This window comes from Mastigoproctus giganteus, chromosome 10, assembly GCF_048544385.1.
Source record: "Mastigoproctus giganteus isolate SK-2022 chromosome 10, ASM4854438v1, whole genome shotgun sequence".
NCBI classification, from domain to species: domain Eukaryota; kingdom Metazoa; phylum Arthropoda; class Arachnida; order Uropygi; family Thelyphonidae; genus Mastigoproctus; species Mastigoproctus giganteus.
Window position 1 is genome coordinate 65,253,517 of NC_143584.1, and position 26,436 is coordinate 65,279,952.

Here is a 26,436-nt window from a genome sequence, read left to right on the forward strand (position 1 = left end):
GATTTATTATATATTTTTTTCACATCTAGTGCAACATTGATTGATTCATTCCATCTCTAATTCCATTTTCTACCATTAAGTACATATCAGTATCAGTTAATAACTGTAATTTATATTTGACATTTTTAACTTTGCCTTCCAGGATAAACTAGGAGCTGTATAATATCTTGCAGGATCTAATTCAGTGGTTTTTAACCTTTTTTTTTTTAATAACGGCACCCCTACTCAATCTACTCAATTTTCTTCCTGTTAGATCCGATTCTCTCTCTGTGTATGTATATATATATATGTAATAACTATCACATAATATATATATATATATATATATATATCCAAGTATGACAAAGCAAATATTAAATGTTATAATAAATATAAATATTATAATAAATACTAAGTAGTCACATAACCAATTAATGCCATCTAGTACGATTAAACATTACATCGGTCTGTATGAATATGAGTTAAGTTAATAATGGTAAGAGTTTTTTTAAGGTAAAATATGATATACTAGCTTAACAGGTAAACCATAAACCATGGCGGGTACCCAACGTGACCTGGAAAAAATCAATCTATGCCATGACATAAGCAATAAATTATAAACATATATAAAAATACCATTAAAATGTTAGTTATGGCAATAGTATACATTGCAAGGGACTTTTTCGAGGGCTAACCCTTACAATGTATCAACCATAATTAACGAGCTATCCGTTTCTGTAGTCATCGTCCAGCATAACCATGTCCAAATATACGTAAAATAGTATTAAGCTAGAGCCAAAAGTATAAAATTTGTAGTAAGTTAGAGCCAAATGGTTAATTAATCCCAAATTTAGCAGTAAACTGGCAAGATGACTGTTAGCCCGACGGATAGCCAAAATTTTAAATTAAATTAAAATTATAGAAAGAGCTATAATTATTGTTAGGCATATGTGCGTAGTTGATAGTAAATGCTGTCACGGTAGTCTAATCAAAAATAATAACAGAGTGAGCTATAGCTAACAAAGGCGAACGGAAAGGTATAAGAATAGATATAGTACCTCAATCCCCCTCGAATACTCTAATAGATCATGAGGTATGAAAAGATAGGGATAAGAAAGTGAAAGTTAAACAGCAAAGAAAAAGCAAAATAATTAACATAGGATGTAACCTTATAGTAAGGTATCCAGTTTAGAATGCTTTAAGATTAAAATTAGAATGCTTACCACCGTATGGCCAAGGTACTAGAAAGCCACGTGTATTGGCACGTGTAGCATATATAACTACCGATCGCAACCCCCTCCTAGGAAATGTAATAGTTAAGTTAAGTGATAAAATAAGTATAATTACATACAGCGCCCTCTGCTGTTATTTAATATACTGTATAGTATTACACATAGAAAAGCCGTCAAATAAGTATCTCTCTCGAAGTATTAATAGAAGTTTACAGAATAAGTTCCTACCCATGGAACAAATATAGGTACAGGTTTTTAATGCGAGTAAGCTATATGTAACTTAATCCATGGGCAGTGCCTACTATTTACATAATTACATATCCAACAAAATTTATCTAAGCCAAAGAAACACCTACGAAAATTTTACAAAGGCTATGTTATATTAGTGCCTGTTTAGGACTTTATCTATAATACTCTGTGCGTTAAGGTTATAATTCCCCTTGTTGTTTGCTATCAATATAGCTCTATACATATATCTTGTAATTATGTGGTGTGGGAAGTAATTTTCTAAAAGCTTGGATCTGAATTCAATGAGTGTATCTATAATATAATTTGTCTGGTTACATATGTGTATTCTTCTGATGCTTTGCGCGATTAGGGTATTGCGATGTATCCTTTTTGAGACATTCGAGTTCCAGTTTGTGAGGTCAATAGTATTAAAATGGAAATTTTTGCGTTTATCATACAGTTTAGTGTGTACGGTATTGTTATCTATCCTTATATCCAAGTCCAGGAAGGTAGCAGATTTGGAATTATTAGTGTTGGTGCGTTCTAATGTTAATTCAGGCGGATAATATTTGATTGCTTCCGTAAGGAAGTCAGGCATATTAAAAACTATCAAATCGTCAATATATCTGTATAGAACCATATTTTGTTTAAAATTATATTCGAAGTGGTGTAGGTATAAATTTGCCACAATACATGAGCTACATGCGCCCATCGGTATACCAGTATGTTGCCTATAAAGATTACTGCCATTAAATATGTAGTTATTGAAGATGCAAAGGTTGAAAAGGTCATCCCAGTAGTGTTTCTCACAGGGTAAGATAATTTTGTATTTATCATAATAATGGCCGAACACAGTTTTTAGGCTGTTATGTGGGATGCTAGTAAACAAGTTATTAAAGTCGAACGTATTGATATGTTCTATCGTATTGATGCCTGTGTTGCTATTGATGTAATTCAATACCGGTCTATTATTTAGAATAATATTTGAATGACCTATGCTATCAAAAATAATTTGAAGTAAATTAACTAGTTTGCGATGCGGAATCTTAGCGTAGCTATCCCTACACGAAGTTATAAATCTAAAACCTGTCGGATTTTTATGAAACTTAGGTATACAGTATATGTATGGTTGGTAGACTACCGTGACAGCATTTACTATCAACTACGCACATATGCCTAACAATAATTATAGCTCTTTCTATAATTTTAATTTAATTTAAAATTTTGGCTATCCGTCGGGCTAACAGTCATCTTGCCAGTTTACTGCTAAATTTGGGATTAATTAACCATTTGGCTCTAACTTACTACAAAATTTTATACTTTTGGCTCTAACTACTACAAATTTTATACTTTTGGCTCTAGCTTAATACTATTTTACGTATATTTGGACATGGTTATGCTGGACGATGACTACAGAAACGGATAGCTCGTTAATTATGGTTGATACATTGTAAGGGTTAGCCCTCGAAAAAGTCCCTTGCAATGTATACTATTGCCATAACTAACATTTTAATGGTATTTTTATATATGTTTATAATTTATTGCTTATGTCATGGCATAGATTGATTTTTTCCAGGTCACGTTGGGTACCCGCCATGGTTTATGGTTTACCTGTTAAGCTAGTATATCATATTTTACCTTAAAAAAACTCTTACCATTATTAACTTAACTCATATATATATATATATATATATATATATATATATATATATATATAGTATATAATAATTTTATTCTTTATATAGAGGTACTAAGTAAACATCACTTATAAATCACCACAAAATTAAAAAGATACTGTACACCGTTTTATAATGAAATAAACATAAAGGAAAAAAAAATAAGTTTAAGTAACTTAAACCCAAATTATGTGGCACCCCGGTTGAAAACCACTGATCTAATTTATAGGTATCTAGACAAACAAACATATCTGAAATTTTCAGATATACCAGCTAATAACAAAACAAGTTTTTAAATGCAAATGAAAATATTCAATAAGGTTTTTATATGTTAAATTCTTTCCAAACTTTTTGTGCATGAATGTAATCTTCTTCAGATATATTACTTTCATTTAGTATGTTGTAAAATTCAGCTTTCTTGGATATCTAGAACGTTTTTTTTTTTTTTTTAATAGTTTCTGCACGTTTTTCTAACGAAACCTTATAATCATAGATGTATCACTAAATTTAACTTATCTTCTGAAAATTACTTCTTTACGTTTTTGAATTGACCTTTATTAAGATTACTAGCAAGATTATGTATGTTCAAATAAATCTGAATGAATCTATAAATCTCAAATAACAGTTCGGTAGTCGTTACTTAGAGAGTTCTTCATCTTTGAAATATTCAAGTTTAATTTCCTTATGAAAACTGATATATTTTTCTAAATTTTTTGCTATAACTTTAATATTGTCATTATTAAATCCTAATCCCCCATAAGTGTGAATCGTGAAAACTTAAATTATGTATAATAATTAGGTGTATAACCAGTAAAATAAAATATCTTTAATCACAAATAGATACTTGTAGCTTTTGAGGCTGAACGTGCCTCTTTGTCAACAGAAATGAAAACTTTAGAGATAAAATTATTCTAACGGACACAGTTATGCGAGCAGTGAGGCATGTAAGGGCATGAGGTAATTTTTATATTTCAAATTGAAAGAATCGTGAGTGGCTCCACTAAACTTTACTGTTTAGTGATCATTATCTCTATCTATCAATTCACTAGGAATTTCATATCCACAAATATGACATATTGTTGCATTATTTCATTTGCTCTTCTGAAAGAGGTAACGTTTCTTTTTATTTTGTAGATTCTAAATATTGTTTTTACATCTTCAACTAACCATTCTATATAATACTCTAGGAGCATCTACACCTCTGTATAATCTAGTTCTTTATATTCATATTCAATATCATTAACATATTTAATATTTAATTATAATAGAAACTTTTGTTTTTGATAATTTCTTGTATAGCATTCAATGTAAACATTAGGATTTAATCTATCAATAGGTATTTTTGAAGTGTTACAATCAAAATCTGCATAACTAACAAGATGTGTGATTATAATTTTTGAAAAATACTGAATCAGTTTCGGGCATCTGAACTTTAACAGGTCTGTGTTCTTCATGTACCAGACTGAAGAACACAGGTCTGTTCTTCGGTCTGATACATGTTGTTTTAATTTTTCTTCTGAATGATAAACTCATTATATATTAAACTAATATCACATACATATATATTTTTTTTCTTTGTGATTATCCACCTGTGAACATTAGTGAACACCAGTCTTGACATGTTTATTTTCTGACAATAATGTTCTTTAATAGTATTGTCAATTTCAACATATAGATTAGATTCATATATTTATCTAATTTATTTTTAGTTATCATCATCATCGGCCATTTTCAATCCGCTGCAGGATGGAGGCCTCTCCAGGAACTTTCCAGTTCCTTCTGTTTTGAGCACTGGCCATCCATTTACTACCCACAAACTCATGAATTTCATCTATCCATCTCCGTCTTTGTCTTCCAGGTTTTCTTCTAGCTCCTCTTGGGTACTATTCTGTTATTTGCTTAGTCCATCTGTCATCATGTCTTCGAGCTATGTGTCCTGCCCAAGACCATTTTAGTTCTTTAGTTTTGATAAGAATGTCCTTTACTTGAGTTTGCTGCCTAATCCATGTTTCTCTTTTTATCTAACAGTCTGATTCCCAATATAATTCGTTCCATTCTTCGCTGTGTAGTTCTCGGCTTCTCTTCCATTCTTTTGGTGAGTGCCGAAGTTTCACTTCCATAAGTCATAGTGGGGAGTATACATTGGTTCATTATTTTACGTTTCAGACAAACTGGGATATTGCTCTTCAGTATGTGACTATATTTCCTGAATGCTATCCATCCAAAATTTATTCTTCTCTCTACTTGCAGCCATTTATCATTATTACAGCTAATAACTTGTCCCAGATAAGTATATGACTCCACCTTTTCAATTACTGCTCCTTCAATCATTATTTCCCTTTCTGTGGCATACTTGTTCATCAATACTTTTGTTTTAGCCATATTCATCTTTAGTCCAAAATATAACTGATTAAGATTTTCCTCTAATTCTTTGGGATCGTCGCTTATGACCACAATGTCATCTGCAAATCGTAAATGGTTTAGGTACTCTCCGTTCACATTGACTCCTTTCTACGACCAGTCTAATCTTCTGAAAGCTTCCTCAAGGGCAGCAGTAAACAGCTTCGGAGATATTGTCTCCTTGTCGAACTCCTTTCTCCATTCTAAAATTTGTTACTGTCTTTGTCTAGTCTAATAAAGGAGGTAGCACTCTCATATATTTTCTTCAAAATCATAATATATGGGTTATCTATGCCTTGTCTTTCCAGTGCCCAAAACATTGCCTTATGCTGTATGGAGTCAAATGCCTTTTCATGAAGGTGATCCATAGTTGAGAATCCTGTCCTAAAGCCAGCTTGCTCTTTCGGTTAATTCTCATCAAGTATTCTTTCTAATCTGTTAGTAATGACCCATGTGAAAAACTTGTAGATGTGGGATAACAAGCTAATTGGTCTATAATTTCCAATTTCTGATTTTTCTCCTTTTTTATGCAGCAAAACTATGATTGCATTATTCCACTGCTTAGGCATCACACCTTTTCTAAAGCACTTTGTGAAGAGCCTTGCCAGTTTTTGTGTTATGTCTCTTCCTCCCAATTTTAACAATTCTACAGTAACTTCATCTTCCTCCGGGGGTTTCTGATTCTTCATTTTCTTCAATGCATGTTCTACCTCATCAGGAACAATATCGGGTATGTCGTATATGTTGCTACTTTGTAATCCATCTTCCCCACTGCTGGCATCATTCCCTCGTTACTTGTATAATTCTCTATAGTAGTCTTCTGCTATTTGAATTATGCCTTCTCTGCTGTTTATAAGTACACCATCACTATTCTTCAGTTTCAGTATCATTTGTCTTTCTGTATTACTGCTCATGGCTGCTGATTTAAATCCTTTGTTTTCCCTTAATGTTTGTTCTACTTTTCTTGTGTTAAATCTTCTTATGTCCTCATTCTAAATTCTCATTCTCTTTGCCTAACTCAGTATACTCAATTTTCTCCCTGTCAGTGTTTTTTTTGCTCTTCATTTGTCGTCTTCGGTTCATCATGACAAGTGTTTCTTGACTAATTTTTTCTTCTTTGGATTTCTTTTTCCCTATAGGTTTCTTGGGCTTTATCACTTTCAGAAAGTTGTAGTATTCCTCGTCGATATCTTGGTCGTGAGCAGTCTGCAGAAGCTTAAACTTGTTCTTAAGTTCCAGTACATACTGCTTTTTCTCCTCCTCTGTTATCTCAAAGACCTTTGTATTATTTACTCGAGTCAGTTTTTTCCTTTCCTTTCCTACATCTATATCAAGTGTACATCTTACCATACTGTGATCACTTCCAACATTTACCTTATTCAGGACGGTAACATCATTCACAATATTATCTTCTGTTAGTGAGGATGAAGTCGATTTCATTAGTTGTTAATCCATTTGGACTGTTCCATGTCCACTTTCTGTTCACCCTTTTCTTGAAAAAAGTGTTCACTACTGACAGTCCTTGAGATTCTGCAAATTCCACAAGTCTTTCACCTCTTATTTCTTTCACCAATTCCAAAATTTCCTATAGTTCCTCTTTCTGCGCTGTTTTGCCCTTTTCCAACCTTAACATTGAAGTCCCCCATAATAATAGTGTAGTGGGTTTTCTGCTCATCTAGAAGAATCAATTTCGGTGTACATTTCTTCAACCTCTTCATCATCATGGCTCGATGTTGGTGCATAAATCATTATAATCTTTAGCTTATACCTTTTAGGCGCCTCCATAGCCAGGTGGGAAGGAGCAGCAGTGCGTAGCACATGCTTCTTGATTAGACCGGGGTTCGAGCCCGTCACCACCAAATACGGAGGATGCGGAAAGGTCAGGGAATGACCACCGCATATTCCCGGAGCAATATGGCCTTAGTTGCTAATGCTCCTAAAAACCAAATAACTAACTAACTTGTACCTTTTAGAAATCTTGAGTATTAGTCTTGACACTGGTCGTACCCAGAGATTCTTAGCACCCTCTGCTTCTACTCTGATCCTCTCGCTGCCGTAAGAGGGAGAGTGGAAGCTGCTGTTGACTGAGGGCCATTTCTTTTGTCGTGCTGTCATATGCTGGAGGGTTTGGTCTTATCCTCTTCACGCTGACCAGGCGTCTTGAAGAGAACCACTCTGCATGTTCGTTGCCACCTAAGTGACGTAACAGGGCTTACCATCGAGAAGGTGTGCATGAGTAGATTTTAGGGAGGCAGGCCAACCAGACTTCTCCTAAATCTTCTGTAATAGAGAGATATAGGATCCATCAGTGTTTTAGGCCGAGTGTCTGATAACACACAGGATACCTGTTCCCCTCTAAGCCCCTTTTAGCTATCAGTAAAGGTCAAATTGAACTTCTTTTGTAGTGATGAACAGTAATAGAAATATTGTTTTGCTTTTGGAACTCAGGAATATCATCTAGTGAAACAGGAAAAGGGATATTTTTAAATTTAATGCATTTCATATTTTTTATAATTTGAAATTTTTTGAGGATTTCTTTCTACTTAATGTAAAGCAGCTAAAACTGTTTGAAACATTGATTATCTTCTTCTTTTCACATTAACAATAGCTTTCTTTTTAATTTTTGAGCCAAATCAATGTAAGAATTTCCTTTTAAATGATTATATACATTAATATTCAGATATAAATATTCAACCTTGCATATAACCCAGAATCATGAAATGTTACTTGCGTCATTTTCTTTTGCATTTCATTCAGAAGTAAATTATGATAGTCATCTATTTAGTTCCTGGTAGAATTCTACGATTTTTCCTTTGAAATGAATATGCATAACATAACATTATGCCATACAGTGAAAATTTCAGCTGTTGAGTTTATATTAACTTTAAAGCTCATTTGCTGTGAAATCGTTTTTATTTTTTAAATTATAATATCTTGACTCTTGATTGTTTTAAGAAGTCTTTATGTGCTGTAATGTAATAACTAGATCTTATGTATAGCTTAGCTTAATTTTCAGCACTCACCTCATAGTAATCCGCTTAGCTGGTGGAGGGTTTTACCACATACATAGTGGTTATAGGATTCTAATACTTCATGGGGATTATGGGTTTAAATTAAGTTATGGGCTAAAAAATTTTAAGAAAGGAGGGTGCACCTTCCATGGTTGCCTAATTAAATTAAATTAAATGAAGAGAAAAAAAAGGAAAGGAAAATATAAGCTAATAATCGCGCACGAGCGACTTTCGAGTTTCCTCGTCTTCAGTTAGCTATAGTGGAGGGGGGGAAGAGAGCGCGCTTGTGTTATATACGGGTTGGGTTCCCGAAATGCATTTCAGTGCACGTGGAAATTTAATACGTGCTAAATTTAATACATGCAAAATTCGGGACATCAAAAATTTCCAACACGCGTGCATACTACCACTTTAATAGCTTCAAAACTAATTCAGCAAGTACAGAACTAACACAACATGTCCAATCTCAAAATCACAATCCACTCATCGATTCAGCCATCACAGTAATTAAATTAAATTCTAGCTACAAAATCCTTGAAAACGAAGCCCTCGTTATTGAATGGTTTAAGCGCCATACATCACTCAACGTGTTAAACAAAAAGATTCCCGCCAATTTTTCCCCCATTTGGAATTTAGCACGTATTAAATTTCCACGTGCACTGAAATGCATTTCGGGAACCCAACCCGTATATAACACAAGCGCGCTCTCTTCCCCCCCTCCACTATAGCTAACTGAAGACGAGGAAACTCGAAAGTCGCTCGTGCGCGATTATTAGCTTATATTTTCCTTTCCTTTTTTTTTCTCTTCATTTAATTTAATTTAATTAGGCAACCATGGAAGGTGCACCCTCCTTTCTTAAAATTTTTTAGCCCATAACTTAATTTAAACCCATAATCCCCATGAAGTATTAGAATCCTATAACCACTATGTATGTGGTAAAACCCTCCACCAGCTAAGCGGATTACTATGAGGTGAGTGCTGAAAATTAAGCTAAGCTATACATAAGATCTAATTATAATATCTTTTATTTTCTAAGAATATCCTAGAATCTAAGTCACTTATTGAATAAGATAAGATAAGTTTTTAATCTATTCTCACAAGCTTATTCTATTTCTTGAATTTCAATAAAATTATTAACTGAAGCTTTATGAGTAAAACTTTCATTGTATTTATCATGTTTATCAGGATTATAAATGTTTCACATTTTATGAATCATGTAAAACTTTTCTTAATTTTTCTTTTGGGAAATAACTCATTAGTATCAAGTATTTATCTCCAGGGGCTCCCTGATGAGTATGGGTTTGGCAAACCCAGGGTCCTGAGCTGGATATCATCATTTTTCTCTTTCTTGTTGATTCCTTTCTACTTCTCTCTCTCTCTCTCTCTCTCTCGGGGTAACTCGGGAATTTTTTTTTGGCTGGTGCCAGGAAGCCTGATGCTTCCTTGCACCATGTGGCTAATAATAATAATAAATATTCCAGCAAGTATTTGTCTTTCTCTATCATGTCCTTTTCATTATCATTTATTATAAATTGAATTAAAGATTTTATTTTTTTTTATTCCTGTATAGCCACAAAGTTGATTTTCATCAGTTTTTTTCAATTCATTAATAATTTAATTTTCAAGAAAATATTGAACATTGTTTCTATGTATCAGCGTTTTTTTTTTTTTTTATTATTATAAAATTAATTAAATTTGCTCTATTTAAATTTGTAGTATTTAGAAATATCTTTTAAGTCTCTAACAATCATTTGATTTAATACAGAGCACATTTTCTCATTTTTCTAATAAATGTATTTCTAATATAATCTTAATATCCCATTTATTATATTTAGTATTCTATTTTTATTTTTGATTTGGTTAAATTTCAAAACATTGATTTAAATTCAAAATGAGGACTCTGATTCACTACAAGAGAAAATCGCAATAGTTTAGCCTCTGTCCAATTTTACGAATATTAGCAGGTCTCAGTCACATAAGTTGTTTATCCAACTTGTCTAGTAAAGTCTCGAGACAAGAGGATTCCCATATTATTCATTTATTCATTTATTTCTTGCCCATTTCTTGAATTTTATTTCTATTTATAAAAACTTTTTTTTTTTTTTCTCAAATAATTGAAAAATTATTGAAAAACAATTGTGTTTTTATAAATGGAACTAATAAAACAACTACAAAACATTGGGAAATTCCAATCAGTTCCTTTCAAAAATTTACAAGACATTAGATCATAATGTATGTTACTCAATTAAAAAATTTGAAATAATAAAAACATAAAACTAATTTCCTGTTTTTATTATTAGTTAAAAGTACGTATTAGTAAGTGTAAAGTAAGTAGGAGATAAAGTTATTATTAGCTATAGGTGCAAGGAAGCCTGAGGCCTATGGTGCACCAGCCAAAAAAATCCAAGTTACCCTGAGAGAGAGAGAGAGAATGACAATATCCTGCTCAAGAGCTGGATATCATCATTCCTGGGTGTGCCAAGCCCGTACTCGCCAGATTTGTTCACATAAATGAAATTAAAGTATTTTTACTAGATAGATTCAACAGAGAAATAACATAAAAATATTGAAGATTATAATAAAATGAAAATGAAACTAATTTATAAAGGTATGCAAAAGTGGGAAAAAAATAAAGCTCATATAATTGATTTTGGAGCAGGAAATATGAAAACAAAATAAATTTATTAAAAAGCGAGACTTCTAGTCATTTTTCGCTTAAACCTACCGTTTTTCTTAAAAATATAAATAATTTTAATTTTTTCATGTTTTGTAGATTGGAATGAGCGATTTTAAAGGAAGATGGGGGTTTTTAGGGCGGAGTGATTTTTTTTTTTTTTTTTTTTTTTTTTCTGTGAAAGTGTACAATGTGTATGTATTTGTGTTTTTGGTAATTCTAACCCTACCCATGTTTATTGCTGATCCCATTTGGATCTCCCAGGAGGCCTTTGGGGAGGTCACGTAAGATCTCAGACTCTTCCACTCTTCAGGTTACTGCACATCCTATTAGAAGCAGGGGGAAGAATCAATTCTGTTTCTGATAATAACTCACAAACTATACCTGTGTCTGCCAAACTAGCAGCGTTCTGACTTGCCTAACAGGGCCTCATTAGTCTATGATTGAATATTTATAAACAAAAGTGTCCTTGCAGCACTGCTTTTTTAATTGAATTTAATCTTGTAAAAGCAGCTGCATCTTTTTATGAAGGCTTGGCTTTGTGAAAAAAAATTGTAATTCACAAACCTTGCACAACCTCTCCACGGCTAGATAAATCTCATTGACTTGCTGTGATTAATAGTCTATAATAGCAGTGTTTCATCTTTTTGTGAATTAACTTTTTGCAGTGTGATCTGTTTAAAATACAGTCAGTCCTCGTATAGCACGATAGTTGTGTTCCTAGAAACCCTCGTGCAATGCAAAATTGTGCAATATAAACAACAGGCCCTATGGGAAAAATAGGGTTAGGTGCCGACCACCCAAGATTGAACACACATATGTAACCAAAATATTACCAAACACAATAAATAATCGTAATAAAATACATAAGTATTTTATTACGATTATTTATTATTATACGTAAGCATTTTAATTACTTAAGTATATTAAGTAATACGTAAGTATTTTATTACGACTACTACGTAATAAAATATCGCTAATGCTTTTGCTTCTATCATAAGCAAACTTGTTTTTTGTTTGATTTTCTATCCAAACAGATGAGAGCTGTTCTATCTCTTCCAATTCTTTGTGTCTTAATTTAATGGATTTTAATTACACTTTGAGTTGTTCCTGCTATCAAAGTTGTTTTTTTTTTTTTCTCTACATTCTTTGAAATTCTCGGCGTTGCCTCATTTAGGTCTGTAGCACGTGAAATATCACATGGTCTTTCATTTCGCTCAAAGTGTTTCACAATTTCATATTTTTTCTCTATCGACAGAGGCGGGCTGGCCATAGCCTTACAGGGAAACCCCGGTGGGCCGGAGGGCGGTGTGATTTTGGCCATAAACGCTAGTATGAGGCCACTATAAATTTTCCCGGGTAAGAATTTTTGACTCAGTCCGCCTCTGTTTATCGATATTGCTTTTCTTTTTCTCTGTGAATCTGCAGTGTCTTCACCAGGACGCTTCCTTTTCACACCTTTTAAGTACTTTACCCATTTTTAGGGAATAAAGCACAATTACAAAACGAGGAGGCACACTTGATACACACATAAACAAAGCTGCACGCATGTAGCAACTGAATAAACAACACCGTAAAGGCAGAGATACACTATTAACACTACATTTTACTAAAGCACATTTCTAGGGGTTACTACCATAAAACAATAAAAACAATTTCCAGTTGCGTTTCTGCTAGTGGAATCTGTTATAAACTGGTAGTAAACTCGATCTAATTGCATTTGCGATTATACCGATAGCTGGAATTGTGTTGCTTTTTACGTTATTATGGTGAAATGTGTTTCTCCTTCACTGATATAAAAAACAAATACATTTTCAGAATCTCCTCTTCATTCCTATCGTGTTGCGTTCAGTTGGGGTGATTCCACGTTCGACTGCCATTTCTTGTAAACACAAAGGCGAATCGTGCATAAGCGAATTCGGTTCGTGTTATATAAGATATCGTTCCCCTATTTATAAATCGTGTATGATCGAATTCGTGTAGTGTAAACACGTGTTATACGAGGACTGACTGTAGTGCAAAACGTTGCATTATAAAGCAGTTTGAAATTCTGCTAGCCACAAAAATTGCATGAAAGGATGCAATAGGTTTGTAAGATTCTTATAAAATTTATAAAGTATAATGAGGATTGAAACAAACATCTATGCTGAGTGGCCATTTCATTAGGTACGCCTGTGTAATAGTGAGTAACCTCCCCCACCCACCATTTTACTTCAGAAAATCTTGCATGCTTCACATCACAAACTCAGCAAAGTATCAAAATTTGTGTCACGTGGATGCTGGTCCTTGTTTACTCATTTGCTTCCAATAGTTATTAAATTAGATGGATGCAGATCTCCATTCCAAAGAACTCATTCCGCCTCATCTCATAGGTGTCCAGCTGGATTGGGGAGGCCAATCCAGTAAGTTGAATTCACTCTTGTGTTCCTGGAACCACTTCTGTACAATTGCTGTTTTGTGAAATAGTACTTTATCCTGTTGAAGAAAAATCTATATACAGGTTGATACATTGCAGCCATTAAAAGAGTGTACATTGAAGAGTTTCCAGATCACCTCTGGCATTGATCCATTAGTATTTAGTGCTCCAGTGTGCGCTACAAAAGAACTACCTATACCATTTTACTGCCACCAGCAACCTGTATGGATAACTAGCAGGACTCATGCCATTTTCCACCATCATCTGGTCCTCCCACCTGAATTCATCAGACCACACCAATTCTATACTGCACATTGTTAATGTTTCTGAGCACAGTGTAACCTTATCTTTTTTTTTTTTTTTTTTGCTGACAGGAGTGAACATTTCAGTTATAGGCAGAAACAATTTGCTACATCCAAAGTGCTTCTTTGATTACTATTTTTGTACTGGGATTGACTGACTTTTGTTATCCTACACTATTATTTTTGGCCTCTATTCTTATTTGTTTATTAGACCAATTGTAGCACACCAGTAGGGATGCAGTTTCCAAGATACTCATACAAGTGCAACTAGAGTCTACTACATGCCACATTCAAATTCACTTAGATCTTTTATCTTGCCTATTCTGACACTGAATTGCAAACCTACAACTTTGCTACTTATCTGCCCACCAACATTTTATTACTTGGTACAAAATATGGCTATTTTAGATTGCTTTGTTTCATTAATAGGGTGGATGTACCTGATAAAGTGGTCACTGAATGAACAATACTGCAGTTATAGAATGTTCATCAGGCAGAAAGGCCATGCTTATTTCAGTAGTGTTTCATCTTTTTACTGCAGCATATCAGGACCAGTATCCACTGAGGAAGGGAAGGGGGCTGACTGTTACTGGTATGCATTTGTGTTTGTGGGTAAATAATATTTAGCAAGAATTTATTTTTTGTACTTAATATATCACAGAATTTGTTTTATTTACTTCCAGCTCTAGCATTGTTGGCTATTTTCCTACACTTCTTCTGATTGGATTTTTGTTTTGGACATTTAAACGTTCTTCTGGATTTATGAGTGGCAGTGGTGGACGCAGGAGTGGTGGAATTTTTGGTGTAGGTGAAACAACTGCAAAGCTGATTAATCCTACTGATATTGAAGTTAAATTTAAGTAAGTTTTATTTGAAAATATCATGCATGTGATAATTATTAAAAATGTTTAGAAACAGGCAGAAATATGATTTTATTTTTGTTCAATTGCGATCTAAAATAATAAATAAATCTTTATTTGTCCTACCAAATTTAAAATATATGAGTACATTGGTAAGCGACAAATTCCCTTCACGGCAGACAATGCCAGGGGATTACCATAAAATGTGAATAAAAGAATGTCTAAAATATACAAGAAAGGGCAACAAATATACATTTACATGAAATATACATGTAAATATACATATACATGAATATACATGAAATATAAATATACATGAAAAGATGACATAAATTGCATTACTCTTCACTACATTTCTGTCTAGAGTCCTGGCAATTGTAATACAAAAGTTCATCTTAACATCACATCCACTGATCAACTTGTGCGAGATATACATTATTCAATTGCGTACACAGTTCTTGACAGAAATTCACACAACTACTAGGCAACAGTAGCCTCATCGAGCCACACTGCGGTTTGTTTCCTATAATTCGGGTCTTCTATGAGCTTTAGTAGGTCAATTCCGATATGTGTTAGGCACTGAATTGATTCTAACGCACTGGCGGGTATAAACCTGTCGGCCATCTTCAGTCTGTTGGTCTTCATTCTCAAGGATTTTGTACCTCTTAATGCAGATGGCGGGATGTGCCACTCACAAAGCTGCCAGAAGCATGGTGATGATATCGTGCCAGTCATCATTTTGATTGTGGTTATTAATCGTTTCCAGGCAATGATGTCTGGTAAACGCTGCAGTTTAAGCTGTTCAGAGAGCTTCGTGGTCCTTAACTGTTGTGGGAGGTGGTGCTTATGGTTTGCCCACTTCAGCAGCCAGAATTCACTTGCATATATTCTCCTAATGTGGGTAGGGGTGGCTGACGCCCACAATTCAGCGCCATACAAAATGGCTGAATACACTGTGGTTCTTAAATATCGTGCGGTTGTTGCAGTCTGTTTCACGTGCAAGAGGTGCTGTTTTGTTGCCCAACGTAAGTAGTTCATTTTCTTTACAGTCAGGTCAATATGAGAGTTGAACGTGAGTTTCGTATCAAATATTACTCCGAGATCTCTATGCGTCTCAACAACTGGGATAGGTTTGCCATGAAGTTTCGGGTGTACGAGCGTAGGCGATTTTTTGAGCGAGTACACCATGATTACGGTCTTCTGCGGATTTAGGACCAAGCCAAATTTGTCCAAGTACACGAATAAGTTCAGAAGCTTATAATTAATCTGCTCACATAATGCCGTATTGTTCATGGACGGTTGGATAGGTGTTAGGATCTTAATATCATCTGCATAAGTGCATACATCATCCCTACCGTTGCAGAACGGGATCATCATGGCGGTAAAGAGGAGTCCTGATAAAACTCCACCCTGTGGAACTCCTGCATGGAGTTGGCGTTGGAGGATCTGATTATCTGTGCGGTAATAAATGGACCGACAAGTAAGTAGGGCCTGTAGGAACTTCAGCAAATTTCCTTTTATTTGGAAGGCGTGTTGGAGCAGATGAAGTAAGGGATGTACATCCAGACTATTGAATGCTGCTTTTATATCGGCATAAATTATTGCAATTTCCTTTCTGGCTTGGAAAGCATTTAGTATCGTGGCCTGAACTGTGAAGAGGTTAGTTATTGTTGATCTTGCAGTCATTGAATAATGAATTTGTTGAGGCTGCCCAGCTAGTATCTGATTCGACAACTTTGGCAACAGAGCTTTCTCCAGTACTTTTAACAGGGTAGATGCAGTAGATATTGGCCTATAGTGCTCCACAAGGTTAGGCTTTGTAATTTTTGGCATTGGAATTACAGCGTACTTATTCCAGCTCTCAGGGAAAACTCGGCAAGCAAGGATAGAGCTATAAATTGCTTGGAGTGGTTCAATTAGGTAAGGACTAAGACACTTTACCATGAAGTGGGGGACTCCATCAACTCCAGCTGTGTTAGTTAACCTGAGGGAGTTAATACTCTGTATTAGTGCTTCTTTAGTGATAGGAATAGACTCCATCTCATTGTCAACTAATTGATCCCACTGAAACTCCCTGACTTGAGACTCAGGATATATGCTGGAGAATCTGCTGATGTGGTCCATCCACGCTTCTTTATGTACAGTAATACCCCGATATTACACGATAGGTGGGTCCGACGAAAATCGCTTAAGTCGAATTCACTTAAGTCGGGGTACAACTTTGCATATAAATACATATAAATTTTGTTTAATTGGGACCAAGAACTAACAAGAACACTAGTTTAAAAGAAAAATATTTAATAAAATTGTTATTTATAATTAATACAAATTATGTATTAAAAAAAATAAATGAGTTACATAAAGTTATTTTGACGTCTGGTGCAATCTAACATTAGGGTGGCAGAAGGGTGACCGGGTGCAATCTAACAAATTCGTCTGACGACACAGCGCCTTCTTTTATTCACGCAGAATTTCTTCATAACAAGCTAATAATTTTTTATTCCTTGCTTTGTAGCTATAACGCATTCTTCGTTGGAGTCTGTTTTCTAAAATTTTTAAGCCCTTTTCAATTGAGCTGAGACCTTCTGTCAAGCTTGCAATTGTCATGTGCTTTTCTGGTGGAAATGGGTCTGAAATGTCGGATAATTCAGTGACGTTTTGCTCACGCATCTCTATGAGTTCATTCATTGTCAGCTCCTCACTATGTGAATCCAACAGCTCGTTGACATCATCACCATTGACTTCCAAATCTAATTGCCTGGCAAGATTAACAACTTCTTCTATCATGTGAGTGACATGATCAGTTTCTGGCGTTGTTTTCGTCTCGTTTTTGAAAAAAAAATGGACGCAGTTTCTTCCAGACAATGTTTTTTTGTGAATTTCATCCCAAGATTCTTCAATGATTCTTACGGCATCTAAAACATTGAATTGTTTCCAAAAGTCTTTAACAGATATCTCACTATTTTGTCTCATAGCCGTGCAAACGAACGCCTCGTGTAGTAGGCCTTGAATGTTTTGATGACTCCCTGTTCCATCGGTTGAAGCAAGCTGGTTGTGTTTGGAGGCAAAAACACAACTTTCACACGTTGGTTGAAATTAATTAGGGTGGCAGGAGGGTGACCGGGTGCATTGTTAATAAGAAGGATCAATTTAAATGGAATCTGTTTAGATTTGCAATAACGTTCGACTTCGGGTATGAAGTGGTGACCAAACCAGTCCTCAAAAACGGAAGCTGTCACCCAAGCTTTATGATTTGACTTCCAAATAACTGGTAAGCTTAATTTTAGATATATTTTTTAAAACTCTTGGGTTTTCGGAGCTATCAATTAAGAGGTTCTAACTTGCAGTCACCAGCTGCATTTCCGCCGACCATCATTGTCAATTGGTCTTTGGAAACCTTAAAGCCTGGAAAGTTTTTTTTATTCATGAAAACAATTTAATTTCCTACAAAACTTGAGCATGAATTCGAAAGCACACATATAAATATGACAGTTGGAATGCAAATTCTTGTATATGTGTGCAGCTCATGCGGCAGCAAAGTTGAATTTTGTTCATCTTTCGCTCTCACTCTCTGCCGTCGCACTGTATATCGATAGCATATGAAAAACGACCTTGAAGATAGTGGGTGGCAGTATTGCCAAACGAAAAAATCAAGAACCGCGTAACTCCGAGTTCGCGTAAGTCGGGGTATTACTGTATATACATTTCTTACTAGGCTAACAACGGTAATGTAATATATTAACAGATTTAAAACTCAGTTTTTAAAATGATGCTTCAAATTTCATTCAACCCAAATATCAGCAATCTGTCATCAGCATAAACCTATCAGTAGCTCTATAGGAGATGTGGATCTTTCTAGAGATCTGGATTGGCTAGTGCAAGTGGTGGAAGCGAGTGTGTGTGTGTGTGCCCATTCATGCAGTCAAGGAATTGGGTATTTACTTCTGCAAGTATGCCATGTCTGCCTTTGCTTTTCAATTATCTGCTGAATGCATTGTCAATACACAAAAAGATGGAACAAAGTTATCTGTAAAAAGATGTATCCATCCCCCCCCCCCAAAAAAAAATCTTGGCTTATATCACAAATATACTGCTTAACCATTAATATCTGGACTGGACACCCCTCCATTGATAGTTAGTCATTTCCTATCCAAGCACTGCATGCTAGACTCAACCGTAAACATGCTTGTAGGCCTTCAAGGAGACAGTAAGCATATGAATGCAAGATGCAATAATCAAACTTTATTATCATTCCAGCATGGAAAAGGCACCTCCGTAGCCAGGTGGGAAGTAGCAGCAGTGCATAGCACACACTTCTTGATTAGACCGGGATTCGAGCCCGTCACCACCAAATACGGAGGATGCGGAAAGGTCAGGGAATGACCACCGCATATCCCGGAGCAATATGGCCATAGTTGCTAATGCTCCTAAAAACCAAAAATAACAACCAGCATGGAAAGATAATAAAGTGTCACATAAGGAGTCAGTCTGTATGTGGCATTTCACTGTTGATGATGTGATGAAGTGGACTGGTGCTGAAAATGCCACAAAATGACCCTGAAAACCTTTGAAGATGATGGTACGTTACAGGAGAGCTGCAAAATTCAACCACTTGGAATGCAGGTTGACGTCTCAGCTCATTTGCACTCGGTGAGATGACTGAGTCTGCATCAGTACAAATGCTGCGTGATGTGGTTTACCACAATATTGCAGTATCCTACAAGCCACTAATCACCCCAACTAATTCCAGATGCCATCTAGCATAGTGTGTAGTCCACTGTTCTTGGACCATAGACTAAAAGAAAGCTGTTTTGAAGTGACGAGTTACATTATGTGGTCCACCAGTCTTGATAGTCATGTCTAGAGAAAAGCTACCTGTGTTGGACATCTCATGGTTGGTAATGACCATGAGAGAAAGGCTCCATTGGAGAAGAGACACCGTCAAGGCGTGATCTGAGGCGCCTAGAGGACCTCAGACCACTCACCTTGACTGTGTACTTAAAAGCGTTGTCTGTGAGAAAAAGATCAAGTGTGTTGGCTGTGTGGTTAGGATCTTCTGGTAGATAAATGAACAATCTGTATGAGGTCAATAGTAATTGTAAAAGCCTCAACATTTCGACCAGCTGGGTCAGTGTGACTAAAGAATGGAAGCCAGCTGGATCTGCTAATATCAAAATTACCAAGGAAAATTTGGACAGCTGATATGAGCAGTGGTTGAATCAGCCAATAACTGAGATTCTGACAGAAAAGATGCATGGGGTTTGGCAGACTAAGTGGAAATGGATATCATTGAGATTAGAACTGAACCACATATATTTGTGCAATAAACGGAGTGTTTGGGAGGTTTGTATCTTTTCGCAGATAAGTTTACTCTATTAGTTTAACAATTTGTTGTGTATTCAGTAGTAAGAAAAGTGGGGGGAGATGCTGTACAAAGTAACGAAATTTTTGGATGTGGTGCACACGTGGTAAGAATACACCCGGATCCTTGACATAACTTGGGCTCAACAATACTTGCTGCATACACGCAACTCAGACTCTCTCCAGTCACTATCTGGCAAAATAGAGGTTGTGAGATTATGCACTAGCTGATCCGGAAGCCTAGAAAGTTACCAATAGGTTTGGTCCAGTGTCCTAACTAGTGGGTGGCCTGCGAACACTGTTTTAGAGCTGTACCCTCAAAATGTAAGGAAGATTGGATCTCGCGATGATGTCCATCATAGCCTCAAAAGACATCAATCATACTACACGATGGAATAGATGGGGATGGGTTTACTGGAGCTTTGCTGTGAAAACTAAACATGAATTCCACCACTTCAAGACTCCAATAAGCAAAGTGGTGAGATTTTGCACCTGTTGAATAGAGTCATCTACCACCTAGCATTGCCTGGGTAGCTTTTCTCCATTTGGTGGTGTGAGAGCCTCACCTCGCACCTGGGTGGTCACCAACAGTGTGCTAGGTGGCAGATTTCAGAACTTGCACATGGTGGGTTACTAAAAATCCCACTATCATGACAATGCAACAGAGGATTTGGCTGTTACAGACTTACTGGACTTCACCTAAATTAGGTCCACTTTACTTGAATCTCACTGAATCAATCAGTTCCATCAGCGTTTTAGACTCCCAGGTAGGCAAGTACAGCCTGGCATATCTGAGAGAATATTGGGACAGCCTCGAGGACCAAGGTATTTTCTATGTCACCTGTTCATTCTCTGTAACAATTTCTATTGTTATAGAGAATGAATGTTACTGAGAATTTATTCCAACTATCCACTCCCACAACACCTGATGAAAGCTGTAACGATCCAAAACGTAACAATCAATTACCCAATTGATAAACATGTGAAAATTTGCCTGAAGGAAAAATTTTGCATGTCTATCCTACAACCACCCTTACTCAATTTGAATTTGTCCCATCTTGTGTATCACAGCAAGAGGAATGATGTTCAGTTATGATGTCATCATTCCTCTTGCTTTGACTATACTTGAACTTTGTCTTGTTATATAAATGGCAAATGTGTATTCTTCAATATTGTACTAGGTGGTAATAGTAGTAGTAATAATAGTGGCATGTGATGCAAGAAAGCAAGCATATGAGCTTATGCAGCATCAGCCCAAAAAAAAAAAAAAAAAAAAAAAAAAAATTCACACAACCATTCCCTCTAAATGTTTGTCCAGTTCCTCCTTAAATTTATTTAACCTTTCAACTTCCACAATGACAAGATGGAAGTTTCTTCCAGCAATTAACCACCTGCTGGCTAAAGGCAAATTTCCGCTCATCTATTCTACATCTGTCCTTCCTCAATTTGAATTTATGCTCCGTTAAGTTCGTAATCTGTACAAGTGGAAGAATCCCATCAGAATTCAGCGTGCTCAATGCATTCAAGGCCTTGTACACCTCAATCAGATCACCTCGCAGGTACTTAGATTCCAGCCGCTGCAATTTGCAGAATTTAAGCCTCTCTTGGTAAGAGGTCCCTTCATTCACTTCACCAATCTTGTTGCGCTTCTCTGTACACGCTCAAGTAAATCTACATCCTATCTAAAATGAGGCCTCCAGACCTGTATGCAGTACTCAAGGCAGGGCCTGACCATTGCCTTATACAAAGGGACAATCACCTCCTTTTCCCTGCTAGCAAAATTCCTGTATATCGACAAAACCTCATGACCTGCCCTGGCAGCCTGTTTACATTGCTCAGAAAACTTCATATCTGAATGCATAATTACTGTCTAGTGCACTATTGAATTACTGTCTAGGGCCATAGATGCTGATGTGCCAAAAAAATCCCCAACCAACTCCCAGGTCTTTTTCATTTTCTGCCACCTTAAGTGTAGTACCACAAAGTTGGTATGTTCCTCTGAGTTACTTTTATCCATATGCAGTAATTTGCATTTGTCAATGTTAAACTTCAGTTGCCACTTCTCAGCCCATCTTCCCAAATTTTCTATTTCCTGTTGCAGTAGCACACTGCCATTACTATCATTAACAACTCTACCAACCTTTGTATCATCTGCAAACTTCGACACTAAGCTGATATATCTTCATCAATATCATTGATAAATACAGGTACTTCTCGATTTTACCAGTTAATTTGTTCCTAGCACTTCGCTCTCATAAAGCGGGAATTTATTTTCCATAGACATAGGGTTAATAATAGGGGTTACATTCTCAACAATGAAATTAATTAGCTAATTAGTTTGTTTAAACAATGATTGATTTATTGAAAGAAATGAAAACGTAGCTGTAAAATCAAGCAAATTATAATACAGTAATAGAGAGATTATTTACGACTTACAAATGTCAAAGAATGTTTATTATTCTTCATCATCGTCGACTAAATGCACACTCGTTGATTACTCATTCTTGGCTCGGCACTCATTGGTTTGTTGCACAAGTTGTCTTCATAAATGTTTCAAGAGGCGTTTGTTTCCAATATAATCTTCTCTTTCAGTTATAAATTTCACAATTGCATTCATAAGCATCTTTTAGTGGCATACACAAATTACAACTAACACGATTCGCATGGAGTAACACGTTTACGAAGCTTAAAAAAAAGGAATGAAGAGAAAATTCAGAAAATTTTTTTTTTTTTATATAGTATGAACCAGAGCTGTAATGCCCAATACATTCTACGTTGATATCAATATTTGTAAAATAATAAGAGAAGTTTACCTTAATGTAGTACGTAGAACACTTCCGTATGATGCTCTCCATAAATTAAAATGAAAAAATCGAAAAACTTACATTAGAGTAACAAATGATTTTTAAAATAATTAAAAATCAATTTAACACAATTAAAAATCAATTAACACAATTAAAAATAAGAAATTAATTAAAAGAATTTAACAAAAAAAAAAAAAGATGCAAAACAATTTTTTCCTTGAAGCTGACAACACTTTTCGACCGTTTGACCACGAATCAAAGATGAGATATGGCCGGCGAACATTAACAGAATTTTCGGGTAATTTAATTTCTGCAGTTTCTGCAATTAAGTCATTGGACACTAAGTATTTTGGCTTCGTTGAATAAAAAGTGTTTTTTGTTAACAGCGTGAAAGGCTAATTCTGATGCTGTTGAATGAGAAGCATGAATTAAGGCCGCATGTTGGTTAACATGAATGTTCAAAGGAAAACGTGTCAAACTCTTGTAAAACGAGTTGCAATCACCGCAAGAAATGTTGTATACCAGATCATTAATTTGTGTTGCGAATGAGGAAAGGACTGAGCGATTGTTCAGTATAGTATGTAATTTCCATATTGGCTTGGCCACAATTTTAAATTCGGTATCTTTAAAGAATCTGTTAAGCTGTTTGTGCCACTATTCAACATATGGGTCAGAAATAAAGTATTTTTTTGATATTACTATTGTTGGTTGGTGTAGTATTTTGTATCCTATCCTTAGCTTGTACCCTAATTCGGTTTATTGTAGCAAGGGGATAAACCCCTGTTTAAGAATCTGCTGGTTAATATTTGTATTGCTGAGCCCAAAGCAACGTAATTGTCCAACATAATTATACATGACGATTAATTGCAGAAACAGCAGAAATTAAATTACCCGAAAATTCTTAATGTTTGTCGGCCATATCTCATCTCCGATTCGTGGGCTTTTACATGCATACGCGAAGACATAATCTCTATTTAAGTTTATTTAATAATCCCTGTTCGGTAATTTTCATTCCTGTGATCATGACATACAATCAAAGTGTTGTCAGCTTTGGGATAGAAAATCGTTTCGCAATTTTTTTTGTTAAATTCTTTTAATTCATTTCTTATTTTTAATTGCGCTAAATTGATTTTTAATTTTGTTAAATGAGTTTTATTGTGTTAAATTGATTTTTAATTATTTTTTTTTAATTTTTTGTTACTCTAATGTAAGTTTGTTTTCATTTCTGGAGAGTATCATATGGAAGTGTTCTACGTACTATATTGAGGGAAACTTCTCTTATTATTTTACAAAAATTTGTTTTTTATGCGATTGAATATTTCAGTAAAGGGGAAACACATTTCACCATAATAACGTAAAACCACACAATTCCAGCTATCTGTATTTTCGCAAATGCAAGAAGATTGACTTTACCACCTGCTTATAATTGCTTGCAGTAATAAACAGAAAAGCCCAATAAACCGGAAAGTGCAAATTGTTTTTATTGTTTTGTGGTAGTGACCTCCAGAAATGTTTTAGAAAAATATCGCAAAGGCATTTAAAATTGATTATTGTAATGGAACATATTATAATGATGAAAATCTAGTGCATTTTAATGATTTGGTAACTAATACAATTTACAAACCACAATCATGACCTCTTATATGGCCTTAAGGTCACACTCGTGACCTTAAAAATGACACTTTTGAGAGATAAAGCTTAGTTGTACAGCGAAAATTTCAATTTCCGAGATTTTGAAATGAATTACCAAAAACAGTGCATTATTGGGTTCACTTTGCGGTATTTTAACGATACGATGGTGTCTCTCGAATTGATTAATATCATAAAGTGGGATACACTGAATTGTATAGCTATGCACTTGGTTTGGAATGCGGTATTTATCAATGTTTCACATTCATTTTTTTACAATTAATGTTCATATTTTCGATTTTGTTGATACTCGGGGGAAAAAAAACTCGGAAACCCACGAGCTCATAAAGCAAGAACTGCCTGTATACAAAGCAACAGTGGACCCAACACCAAACACTGTGGGACTCCACTAATAATGTTAGTCCATGAAGAGCAGCGCCCATTGATTACCACCCTCTGTCTCCTCCCACTTAACCATCCTTTTATCCATTGTAGCAACTTACCCTTAATACCATTCTGCTCCAATTTGTACAGTAGTCTTCCATGTGCAACAGTGTCAAAGGTTTTCCTGAAATCCAAGTATATGATATAAAAATTATTTTTTGCATCCAGTTCCTTTGTAACCACATCATAATATCCAATCAAATTTGTCAGACAAGACTTTCCCTTAACAAACCCATGCTGCGTCTGAATTATCGTTGCAGTCTTGTCTAGATGGTCCTGCAATGCATTTTTAACCAGTTACTCCATTATTTTACCCTTGGCGCACTATATCCTTGATGTTTTTGTGCCAGAAAATTCCAAACCAAACCATTATTTTACCCCGAACAGAAGTTAAACTAACTGGCCTATAATTACTCATGTCACCCTTTGATCCCCCTTTGTGAATTGGGGATACATTCGCACATATTAACCCCGGGGGCTCACATCTGGTGAGTATGGGCTTGGTACACCCAGGGTCCTGAGCTGGATATCATCATTCTTCTCTTTCTTGGTGATTCCCTTCTTCTTTTGACTCTCTCTCTCTCAGGGTAACTCGGGAATTTTTTTTTATCCTGGTGCAGCATAAGCCTCAGGCTTTCTTGCACCATATGGCTATTAATAATAATAATAATAATAAAATCTCCAGTTCGTGGGGACCTCCCCTGAGCCCAAGGATGCTCTCATAATTATGGCTAAGGGTTCGCTTACTTTCCTTGCTGCCTCCTTTAACATAACTGGATAGATCCCATTCGTACTAGGTGCCTTTCTTATGTTTAACTTCAATTTCTCCTCCACTTTGCTGTCAGTCATTTATAAAATCATTAAGCACTCGCCTTCAATTTGATAACCTTCTGGCATTTTTAATCCTTAACTTGTCATGTGTGAATGTAGATGCAAAATACTCATTCAGTTCGTTTGCTGTCTGAGCAGGATCATCAACAGTTGAACCATCGATATCAAGGGGACTAATTAGATTCAACCTCTTCCTTTTAGAGTTTATATAAGTAAAGAAATCCTTGCTGTATTTCTTAGCATCCTTTGCCAAAGATTTCTTGTAATCTGTCTTCGTCTGCCTAACTTCCTTTGTGACTTGATTACAGACTAGCTTATATCTACCATAGGCTTCTGTGTCGCCCGATAATTTATGTGTGTCCCATGCATTTTTCTTCTCTGCCACAAGTCTCATTAGTATATCAGCAATAAAACTGTGACAGAGTTGTAAATTTTTCTAGCTTGCTCTGGCTATACCAAGTGTATTCTTACATTTACCGTATTTGATGGCATATGAGAACCACTTTTTTTCCCAAAAAATGCCTTGATAAATCACCCTGCATCCTATATGCGGAAGTGAGCCCTCCCTCATCTCTTTCTGAAGGTTAA

General features: G+C 35.5%; 1 protein-coding gene across 2 annotated transcripts in view; it reads left to right on the top strand.

Moving 5' to 3' along the window:
- Afg3l2 (AFG3 like matrix AAA peptidase subunit 2) overlaps positions 1–26,436 on the top strand; it is a 641,759-nt gene that overhangs the window by 236,561 nt on the left and 378,762 nt on the right. For both annotated transcript variants that reach the window (XM_090383564.1, XM_090383565.1), the window contains exon 7: positions 14,603–14,779. In XM_090383564.1, coding sequence (XP_090239690.1) covers positions 14,603–14,779 — 177 coding nt within the window. The remainder of the gene's footprint in view (positions 1–14,602; positions 14,780–26,436) is intronic.